Here is a 12,013-nt window from a genome sequence, read left to right as displayed (position 1 = left end):
CCCGGTCTATCACATTAATAGCTGCAAAATGGAGAGGGACAAGCCTGCCAGGACCACCTCTCACTCCTCAATTTATGAGATCATGAGAAGAGTTCAAATGTGAACACAGATTTCACATGTAGACAACGAGGAACCCAAAAGCCAACCCAGAAAGTGCTCGTATCAGAGCTGTGTACAAATACTGGCACATTTGCTCTGCAAGTAGGGAAACCACAGCAATATCTAGTTAACTCGGCTGCTCAGTGGCGCTCAAAATAAACCAATAGTTAAGAAAGAGTAAAGATAGCTTCTCCCACTCTCCTTGCCTCATTTTAACTGTATTGGTTTTTTCTTCAAAACTCAATTACCTTTTAATCCCACACAGATGTGATTTTACAAGTCCTATCCACTTTAGTCTGTTGTTTCTTGTTTCCTTCTCTGATATTGTGGCAACTTCAAACTTTTAATTAGTCAGAGTATTTGGAAAGCTGTCAGTAATACTGTTTGGTTAGGCTTGCTGACAGGAGAAACTCCGGAATTGCAATTTTAGAGCTACAAAAAGCATTTACAACCAAAAATTAACATGCAAACACATTCTGAATTTCAGGCTTCATTGCAAACATGAAACACAGATTGTGCAGCTTGGAAGAATCTCTTTATATTTGAAAACTGTTTTGGACTGAATTTTCACAACTTGGCTCAGACAAGCTTCCACCATACATGCAACAAGTAAGCTCTTCATGGTTTAGGCCAGTGATGGCCAAACTTTCCATCTGGAGCTTCAGGACCACATTCCACATTTCTCTGTCAGGACAAGTGTCACACGATAGCCAGTGCTCCACCACCGCTGCAGTGAAGACATCAGCGTCAGCCCAGCTCCACATCCCAAGGCCAAGAAAGGCCACAACAGACAGAGGCCCACTGTGATGCTCCCAAGCCCTCACTCCACCCTCCTGTCTCCTCAGATTTTTAATCATCTGCTGTAGCCCCGCACATACCCAGAACACTGCAGCACAGCAGCACTTGCAGTCACAAATGCCACTGTCCTACGTCTACTATATTTTCACTTCTTTTCCACCACAGGCAGGGGAACACTGTACCTCACTCTATGCCCCAATAGTGTATTTTATCATGCTGTGTACCCCCTTTCCCCACCCACATCACAAACTCACCATCATCCCTACTGGCTCCACCACCAAAAACTAGGTTGGGTGTTCTTTTCTTATGAGCATTACTAGTTCAACAATGATTTGGAAGAAGGAGCCTCTCCATAGGATAAGTTCTTGTACTAATCCTGTTCACACACTCCTTATGCTAAGCTTAGTTTCCAGAGGCTTGTTTGATGGCCACTTTCATAAGTTGAGGAGTAAACAGATTTTAAGACATACCCAGTCTCCCAGAGCAGGGTGAAGAGTTCACAGCCGTTACAGACACTGATTTTTGCCAGCAAAATCATTTCAGTCAAGAGGCAAAATAGGAAAGAGAAAAAAGGTACACTGTGCCCTACTGACCTCCTATCACCTGACTGTTTAATTGGTGTGTCAGGGAGGGAAGCTTTCTGAAAACAGGTTGGAGACTTGCCCATATCTTGCAGTAGCTTTACGTTTGCTGCCCTTGAGAAGAAACTCCCTGTACTCAATAGACCCAGAGACAGATAGGAATGGGAGCCTTCCAAGATCTCAGACAGGAAAGAAACATCACAGACTACATTTTTCATGGGTTGATTATGAGCTACAAATTTTTCCTTTCCTGCCTATAAGAAAAAGCTTTTTAATGTTTAACTCCTGTCCTGCCAACCACAGACTCTGGGCTCTGTTCAGCAATGTTTGCAAGTTTCACACCTATCAGAAAGTCTTCTGATTTCCACATCAGCTTTGCCTGAAGCCCATCTCTGAAGCTTTCAGTCTCCGAAATCTACCGTTAGGTGGAAGAAGCATATCTGATTCCGTCATTTACAAACTGGGAACACAGAACTATTCATCCACTCACATTTACACATGAGCTACCACAAAACGTGATGAGACTGCGGCAGCTCCAAGTCTAACCTCTCTGTTAAGCTGAGCTAGCAGGGCACAGAGGAGGTGGAAAATGAGGCCTTCGTATCACATAGGCACAAGTGATTCAATAGGTTACACGGAAATTCTGCATAGTCTTTTCTCAGCTGGGGAGACAGCTATAACACTGGTCCTGAAGAGATCTGCATAGGAATTAAAGAGATCATTTCTTGCCAAAAAGGCAAAAGCAGTGTTTTCTTTCCCACCACAATTATTTGTAAAGAAGGAATATAAGGGAACCTCAACAATTAAGAATAAGGAGAACCTCAGTTGCAAAAAGAGATTAAATGACCGATTTCTTATGAAATTAAACAGGAACATGCACAAATCTGTAATTTGACAAATGCATACTTAAGACCATCAATGGAATAATCTTTACAGAGGGCTATTTCCTCTCCTCCACTGTCCATGCAATAGCTTTCAGGCTTGCTTACACAGACTAAATTAAGCCAGCTGTATTTTCTCAGTTCTGCTTGTTAAATAATATCATCGGCAGTTAAATCTCGGCTTTGAATCAGGGATAAAATGTATGTAAACTGCAAGTAAAGGTTGATGTAAGGGTAGCTTCTCACACCCAGACTGTTTATAAATAATGTGCTGATGACTTCCAGCAAATGATCTCCTCTTTTTTTGATTTGGGAAGAACTAGTTGAATAGCATATGGGGGGGCTTTTGCTGGGATGCATGTAAAGTCACTAAGGGAATAGCTCTGCGAGTTGTTCTTTGTTTTAATTGAGATGCCAATCACTATTTTTCTTTGCTCTTCTCATTATTCTTTTTTGCTTGGTTCTGGTTGTTTTCATAACTCTCCTACTCTTCCATTGCTTATACTGCCCTGTGTTTGACTCTGCTTCTCACGTAACCACATTGGTTTCTGCTGTTGTTTTAGCTTAATTGGCTTTACTGGAATGAATGCTGATTGTTGCTCTCCCAAATGCATCTTAACTGCTTCCCACCATGGATTTCCCAGGCATCAGAAACTTCCAGCCAATTTTCTTCCATTTGTCTCACATTCCTTTGGTGTCTGTTCTCCTGGAGTACAGTGTTTCAGGACCAGTTTTATTTCTGCAGTACTGTAACTGTGCACATTGTTTTCCAGCAGGACTGTTAACTTCAGTAGGAAACAAGACAAATTTTCTGCCAGGAAGGTCTAAATTCACAAGAAGCCATGGGACAATGTTTGTTAATCACTACGAGAAACTCCAAATGCTGCAGTAGTCCACTGAAGGTTTCGGTATTTGCTATTTTAATGCAGAAGAAGAGGGGTAAACATGCAAGACATGCCACGTAGTAACTAAACAGTTCCTTAATTTTCTTTATTTGAACTGTTTTACCCAATTGCTGTGGAATGAAACAAGATTTTAGTTTAGCTTTGAGTTGCTTTGTCTGCGGTTTTCAATTGCAACACGTTCCAAGTTTTAATAACAAATAAATTCCGCATTTTGATAATGGCGTGGTTTAAGCCCAGACGGCAACAAAGCACCGCAAGGCCACTCACTCTCTCAGTCCTCCTCCCCAGTGGGATGGGGAGGACAAAATATAACAAAAAGTTCGTGAGACAAGCACAGGAAGGGGTCACTCACCAATTATGGTCACAGGTGAAAACCAGACTCCACTTGGGGAAAAAAACTAAAATCGATTTGATTGGTTAGCAATCAAATCAGATTAGGGTAATGAGAAATAAAACCAAATCTTAAAACATACTTCCCCCACCCCTCCCTTCTTCTGGGCTCAACTCCACTCCCCATTTTCTCCACCTCCTCCCCACCAGTGGTGCAGGGGTACAGGGAATGGGGGTTGGGGTCAGTTCATCACATGTTGTCTCTGCTGGTCCTTCCTCGTCAGCGGGAAGACTCCTCACTCTTCCCCAGCTCCAGCGTGGGGTCCCTCCCACAGCAGACAGTCCTTCACGAACTTCTCCAATGCGAGTCCTTCCCACGGGCTGCAGTCCTTCACAAACTGCTCCAGCATGAATCCTTTCCACGGGCCACAGTCCTTCAGGCACAGACTGCTCCAGCACGGGCTCTCCCATGGACTCATGGCCATCTTTGGGGGCATCCCCCTGCTCTGGCGTGGGCTCCTCCACGGGCTGCAGGTGGGCATCTGCTCCCCCACTCACTTCAATGGGCTGGGGGGGGACAGCCTGCTGTCTCACCACGGGCTGCAGGGGCATCAACCTCCTTGGTGCACCTCCTCCCCTCCTTCTTCAGTGACCTTACTGTGTGCGTAGGGGTTTCTCTCACATTCCACTTCCCAAACTCCGCTGCAGGTTCCCCTCCTTAAATCTGTTCTCCCAGAGGCACTACCACTGTTGCTGATGGGCTCGGCCTTGGCCAGAGGCGGGTCCGACTTGGAGCTGGGGAAGCTTTGAGCAGCTTCTCACAGGAGCCACCCCTGTAGACCCCTTCCCCATTACCAAAAGCCCACCACACAAACCCAATACAGATAAAGCAGATGCAACTAGGAGCTGACATTCAAGACAACAAAAGAAGTCCCAAGTATTTTGATTCACTTCTGTGGCCTGTCATTCATCTGAGGGGGAGCACCACCAATCTACTCCAAATCAGCAAACCGAAGCCAGCAGCAGAAGGAAACCACAACCTTATACTCCAAGAGGAGGCTTCAAAGGACTTTTACTGTTACTCAAGCTCATTTAGGATTTAAAAGCCTCAGGACTCAGCCATAGCAGCGCTTGGGACTGCAGAAGAGGAGAGTTTGAGGGCTTAAAGCTATTTTACTTTTTGTACTACATAAACTGTTTCTGCCTCTCATTCAGCTTTTCCAACTCCAGTAAGAAACCTCCCTTTTACAGCACTGGGGATGTGAGTATACAGTGTAGCCAGGAAAAAAAAAATAATTAAAATCCCCATTTGAAACCTCATACTGCAACGAGGAGACCAGTTTTCCAGTTCTACTGCTTTCTCTTTAGTATCCTTGAGAAATATAACCTAAACTTGGATTTATAAAAATTCTTAAACTTTCTTTGGTTTCATCAGAAGGAGAGATGTACATGAATGGATCAGAACATGGCTCACTGTTTACGGCACAGCATTTCCTTTTCATCACCTTTGCCCTGGCTGTGGAGTCTCTTACTAGCTACAAACGCAAGAGTTATTTCTACACACAGGGGGAGATGGCATGCTTTTTCCTCTCCCTGTTATATTTATGAACATGCCTGAAGGGTACCTTTAAAGAAAACATACCAATGTTAGACCTCTGGAAAGCAAACAAACAAAAAATCATGGTCCAAGTCCATGGACCAATATGGCAACATCATCTGCCTCTTGAAAAACCTCTCCAGCAGGTAATCTCAGGTTCATACTGCTATATTTTTGAGCAAGGTCTTCAAGTGACTAGATTCAGTTAACATTAAACTAGTCTTCCCTGAATGCAAACATTGCAGGCAAGCCTGGACTACCAGGCTGGACATTTTTCTGTGTGTGCTGAACAGGAATAAATCACTTCTGGGAACTTCACTGACAGAAATCTTCAAAACTCATGGCAACAAGCTCAGCACCTTTTATCCATGAAGTGTGATGTGCTGCATCAGCTCTCCAGGTCTCTCAAGCCTAGCAAATCACCTCAGTGACATGGCCTCAGCACTGTTTCAGACCCTCACATTACTCAGAGGCATCTCAGTATCCAGTGAAGCTATTGACTTCCAAAAGGTAGAAGCAGCGACAATATTTTATGGTTCTGTCTCCATCCTCAACCAGCTCCAGCAAGGTCTTTAATGCATATCTTCTGGGAAAAAAGTGTTCTGCTCCTTTAATACATCACCTCTTTAAATTCATGGAGTCTGTGATCTGGGTATAGCTGTCTGTCAGCAGTGAATTGCCCAGAGATCAAAATTAACACAGTCAAAATTAATTCAGTAGGGGGAAGGAAATAGGGCACAAGGTATTTTACAGATCATTCTGCATAGAAAACTCAACCTTTTAACAGTGAGTTAAAAGTTAACTGAGGAACTCTCCTGCTCTGAATAGAGACCACAGTGGATCAAGGTCATATCACCCAAAGCATTGTTTCTAACTATCTCATACACACAATCACTTCAGGAGGACCGAAGTCCCAGACAACATTAGTTGCTTGACTTGCTGATCCCCTTCCCAGAATATGTAAAGGTTCTTGAGATCTCTTGGACATGACTGTCTCATATAAGTTTCCCATGACTCCTGGCTGATAAGGTGTACAGAGTCTTCACATCAGACAGGAGCAGGGGAAAGTACTTTATTTCTTTTTGCTCTACTTTCTTTCCTCATTTGCTTTTTGTCAGGTGATGTGTACCAAACCACACATTTGAACTATGCAACCTCACTTAAAACCAAAAATATAATTGAATTATAGTACAATTTCTCTACAGTTCCTGTAATGTGTACTATTGTATGGACCTCTCTAATTCTTAATGCTACTCATCATGCTGATAATTTTTGTGTTTAATGTATGTATGGTTTTATTCCGAATGGTCACATGTCTTGGTGTGTTATATCTACTCTTTTCTTTCTGAAAGTCAACAGAAGTCCTAAGCTAGAAAACATGTAGTGAATACAGAGAACTCCAAAGACAACGATGACCTAACTGAGATGAGGAGGCAACTCTGTCACACCTCGACACAAAAACATGCAGAACTGCAAAACAGCACCAGGCAATCTTGTTTATGTGATGCAAGAAAGAGCAAAAAGAATTGCTTATAGGAGGAGATAGAGGGCCAAGTAAGTTACTCCTTACAACTCTCTTATCAGACAATTACAAGAGGCATGGCATCATATTTTTGGAAACACAGGCTAAAGTCCCTCTAACTCAGACATTTGACCGGAATATCTGACCTTTTCTGGACTTTATTCTTCTGTTAATTATGATCATGAACTTTCCGACTGACTGAAAGTAGTGAGAACTGTGAAAAGCAAACTACTGAACATGAAAAGCTAAGGTGGGTCCTGACAGAAAAAAAAGAAAAGAAAAAAAAAAAGCTTAGAGTCATGCATGGCAGGTTTTTTTTCCAAGCTCACAAAACTTTTGACGGTGTTCAGAGCTTATTCATAACTCTAAGGTCCAAACTGTCTGTGTGTTTTTAAAGCTACAAAACTACAATACCTTTGTTTAAGCTGTGTATTACTGAACATAGTTTTAAAGAAAAGGGCAGTAATAATAAAAAGCCTGAAAGACATTTTTTATTAGATGTAATTAAGTCAGATCCCTGTTGAAAAAATACAATTTTTTTGACCACTCCAGTGGCCCAAAAATGATAGGAATGATGCTTAAGTGAACAGGAGAAAATCCCCTTGGCAGAACGGATCCTTAGAAGGCATGTTTCTGAACATAGCTGAAGTGGTCTTGGGTCAGTAACAACTATATGTCACTGCAACACGTGTGAGAAGTAACTGCTGGCTCAGACCCATAATTTGGAAACACAAGGGTAGGTTTATAGCTCCCACAAGTCTCTCAAACAAGGCTGTGCCATGAGTGCACTTAAGCCCTAGCATAGGACTTGCAGGTTCTGAGCTACATGAACACTGGGTGCAATGCTAAAATAATAAAAAAAAATTACATACATCAGGCATTTTGCTTCTCAAATTATATCACAACTCTATGCTACAAGTACAAAAAGCACAGAGAATTTCAACATAGAAAGTAGTAACCTGTGGGCTTACAGTACACAACATATGACATATTTTTCCTCCTATATGTACCTACGATTTTGCAAAAACCCCTCTCTCCTTTAAAGCTCCACAAGATATTTAGAGAGTCATAAATTCTTCTCCTGCAGTTGTTTTTAATTTCTGTAGTGTTTTCTTCTGTCAAACTAGTGGAAATGCTTTAAATTGCATCCCCATTTCTAATGCCTCAAATGGATTTTTAAAGCATCTGAACTGTCAGAGCCAGCGTCTGACGAATGCAGATCTCTGGCTGCAGACCATGGGCTTCCCCACAAGATATTTTTCCTCTGAGAAATACAGTTAATGGTAAGAAATAACATGGCTCTACTGCTTCTTCCTCTTATTTCTCCAAGTCATATAAAAACAAGAGCACAATTATATCATGTTTCTGTTCTATGAGAAAAGAGGGCAAATGCAATTATATTGGAATTATGCCAGACAAGAGAAAACCTGAACTACTAGAACTACGTGTTTCACAACAGGACTACAAAGCCAACCTCTTTTCCAGATACCATTAATCATATCTAAGAGACAAGTAGCCAGAGCAACGGAAATTTTTAAGGCAGGACAGTGAATTCACATTTATACAGGATCTGTTAAAACACATATACCTGACAAATTACTTTGTTGACAACTTCATTGTTGAGCTTTCTATAAATAAGTAGTTGGGTAACAGGTATCAAATTCAGACATAAAAGGTATCTTATGACATCAAAAGATCAAAATCAGCTGTGCTGACTATATTAATGAAAATCATGTCAGATAAACTCATGAGAAGCTGTGCGACCACAGGAATAGGACGACAGACTCCTTCCATTTGTCAGTCCCTGGCTGCACAAGGGCGTTACGTGACAATTACATGCCAAGAGGGGAGATGGCACTGATGCAGCAGGAAGCAACTAGGCAGGGGGTATGTGATAAACTATGTGTATGTCAGTAGGAAAACAATTCCATTAAAAAAAATAAAACAAACATGCTCCTACTAAATGCTATTTCACTTCCATGCTCACCTCCAGGCATAAAAAAAATTGATGCGTTTTGCCCAAAGCCTGAGTGACACTAACATCAATATTACTTTCACCCTTTTCCTCTCCATAAAGCTCCTTTGGGTCCATGGAAAGGCAGTTGGGGGATTAATCCCAACATGATTTATAGTGGTGAAATTATCTTCCTCATCCCCAATATAAAGCCTTAATCTATTTTGCAGGAAGTGTACTGCTTTAGCTCATATTTTATGGCTGGACTGAGATAGGGGGAGGTCATATGGTTTGCCCAAAGCTGGAAGAGACCCTAGAGCTCATTTTGGATGGCAGTGTGGGAACCTGCTGACTGCCTATTATTCCCACTACCTTCTTGGTGCTTGTGACCAAGTTTTAACTACCAGCTGCTCTTTGATGAGTTCTCATGGCAAAATGGGAGGAAAATATTGATAGCTCTCTGTAACACCATCCAGGAAAGAATCGGAGAATTGAGCTCCCATATCAATTCTCATGGGGCAAGAGGAACAGCCCAAATCATCAGAGCTTGTAGCTTTCTGTCCTTGCTAAGTACTAAAAAAAAATAAAAGAAACAAAATGTTATCGCTTGTTAATAACTAAAGCCTTTGAGACTCCTGTATCATTTACAGACATTAATTAAGCTCTACACTTTTTCTGCAGTCAAGCAAGCATAATTCATTCTGTTTTCAGAGACAGCTACTGAAATGCTCACAGCCAAGGAGCTTTTACCAATTTATCTCTGGTGGTTAAACAAAAAGGTTTCCGTGTGGATGACAGAAGGCAAAGCGACCCCACTGTCTAACCACTCCATTCAGACAATGGAGGACAGGAAGGTGTTTAGTATGTTAATGGCACATTTCTGGACTGGGGATATTTGAACCATTTTAAGCCAGACTCAAAACCCCCCTATCCCAACACACAAGCCATCAGAAAAGCATGGAGGTAAGCAGTGGGAAGACCAGGCCCAATATTGTAGAATAGAATGTGATTTGAATCGACAGTCTGCCTGAATCTCAGGAATGAAAATACTGCAGTGTATTTCTCAGTCTTGATTAGACAGTGTATCTCATGATAGAAAAGCTCAACATTTTTCTTCCATCTCAAAACAAAAGGAAACTAAAGGATTCTTCTTCAATTACACCTTGAGAAATCAGTGCACTGATAAAAAAATTTAAGGTTTTCTTAACTGGTGGAAGCTGAGATAAATTCATAGAAAAGCAATCTTCAGTAATGCTGACAAGAATCAAGCATCTTCATACTGTAACCAAATATAACAACACAGCTACTTTTTATTGCCATAATGCATGCAAACCACAGACCATACAGATGTCAAAAGTACAAATGCTGATGACCTAAGGCACATTTTACACCCACTGTCTAAAGATAAAATGCAGTTTCATGTGATGCTAGAAGGATAACCAAACCACTTTTTTCCCCATTTAAACTGCATTTCAAAACAGCTTTGCTATTTTTCTTGCAAAATAGTATGACTTCAGAATTTAAATTTCACTCCAAAAGCAACACTGTAAATCATAGGGGCACTAATGGAAGAGATACATGCATACACATGTTGCCCGAAACAACCTCAGCTTTGGTCTGCAGACACTGTTGTAATGCACAATAAAATCAGTCATAAGCAATAACCATTTACTGCTATAGGTAAGGCAGGGGAAACAAACACTCCTTGTTTGTTTAATCAACACAATGTTGGCCTAGATGTGTTCATCTCATGTTTAATTCTGAGACAATTTCCTTGATGGAAAGATCTCTGGGTTATAGTATTGGATATGTTACGAGACAATTTATATTTGGCCTTTACACAGACTTGTTTAAGCAAGCAAACAGTGCTGTGAAATTTCAAAGGAAACAACAGCTATGCTGCCCACATTCTCCCCCAATACTGAATCCTGACTGGGGCTCGCCGTACAGTACAAAACCACACTTACGTCCTGAGTACTGTTTTGGATTCAGAGGAATTCTCACTTCCAACTTCTTCACAGCTTGAGGTCTCCAGGTTTCCATACCTGAAAAATGAGATGGGTGTTTAGAGGAACCTCTACTGAATGAAAGCAAAATCCCAAATACCATAATTCATATACAATTATCATAAACAACCAAAAAGTGTTTCTAGCTCAAACTACAAATATGGAATCTAACAGTTGGGCAAAATTAAGGAGCTGGAAGATTATTTCATTTAGGAGGAAAAAAATCCTAGAGAGACAGCCAGTATCTTCCAACATAATTCTTTAATTTATATGAAGCAGCCTGCACACAGGAGGAATCAGCCAAAACAGTTTCTTTGCTTACACTTCCCAAGACCCTTTCCGCCCATTTTCACTCCATCCTTTCCCAGAGAAGTATTCCAGTGTGCAGTAAGGCTGTTAACAGAACCACTTTCTCCAATACAACTTCTGTTTCTCTAGTATTTGTCATTCCTTCTAACTCTAAGTGTGATTTCACACAAAGTTTTCTAAGTGGTAAGTGCCCATTTGTGCCAAAACTACTGACACAGTTGTCATGAGTGGGAATGGCCCATGGTGCCTGTGAAAATGCCACTGGGAAAGAGGAAACCATGGGCGTAGCTCCAACAGTGCAAAGCAAAATCTCTTACCTACATAGGCAGCGCATGTGCCTTGAAGGCAGGATTATGCACTTCATTTTCAATGGGAGTGCCCATTGTTTCAGATGTACAGCTCCATAAAGAATTTCATGGTTCCTTACAGGCAGCTTTAATGAAGACACACAATTACTCACAGTCCAGAATAAGGCAAGCTGATTTTACACATTCTGTGCTCAACTAATTGTGTCAGGCACCTGCAATTAATCTGACTAGTTAGGAGAACAAGTGCATCTTTAAGTGTTTGTGCTACATCCTCGTAATGTCAGATAAAGTAAATACAGTGGGCTGTCCATTTGCATATGAACCAGAAGGTTCATGTCAGAACTGTAACAAATTAATCCAAAATGTTTCAAAGGATCAAAATAAGAGGTGGTAGTTTTATGCTCCTCTAAAGTATCAGTCTAAGGCTTCATATGTAAGAATCCCAGATCTGTACAGACATTCAACTAGTGTAACTGAACTCAAGCTCACTCTCACCAGCAGATCTGCTAGATTGTAAAGAACATGTTTTGGCACCACCATCCACCACCCTCACATTGATAGTCCACCCTACTATGGCTCTCAATCTCAGAACTCCACAATACTTTAAAATAGGAACTTAAGTTTCAACAATCTTATGACAAGGGCTTAATGTTGGACAATTCCACTGTGGATGGGGAAAGCTGAGGCAGAGAGAGATCAAGGGTTTGCATACATGCCAGTACA

The 12,013-nt window shown here is 41.4% G+C and overlaps 1 protein-coding gene across 2 annotated transcripts in view; it reads right to left on the bottom strand.

Annotated features, from left to right (window-relative positions):
- RGL1 (ral guanine nucleotide dissociation stimulator like 1) overlaps positions 1–12,013 on the bottom strand; it is an 82,797-nt gene that overhangs the window by 33,475 nt on the left and 37,309 nt on the right. For both annotated transcript variants that reach the window (XM_052801604.1, XM_052801605.1), the window contains exon 4: positions 10,635–10,712. In XM_052801604.1, coding sequence (XP_052657564.1) covers positions 10,635–10,712 — 78 coding nt within the window. The remainder of the gene's footprint in view (positions 1–10,634; positions 10,713–12,013) is intronic.

This window comes from Harpia harpyja, chromosome 11 (genome assembly GCF_026419915.1).
Source record: "Harpia harpyja isolate bHarHar1 chromosome 11, bHarHar1 primary haplotype, whole genome shotgun sequence".
In the NCBI taxonomy this organism is placed as follows: domain Eukaryota; kingdom Metazoa; phylum Chordata; class Aves; order Accipitriformes; family Accipitridae; genus Harpia; species Harpia harpyja.
The sequence above is the reverse complement of the archived record's forward strand: the minus strand, read 5'-3'. Positions and strand labels throughout refer to the sequence as shown.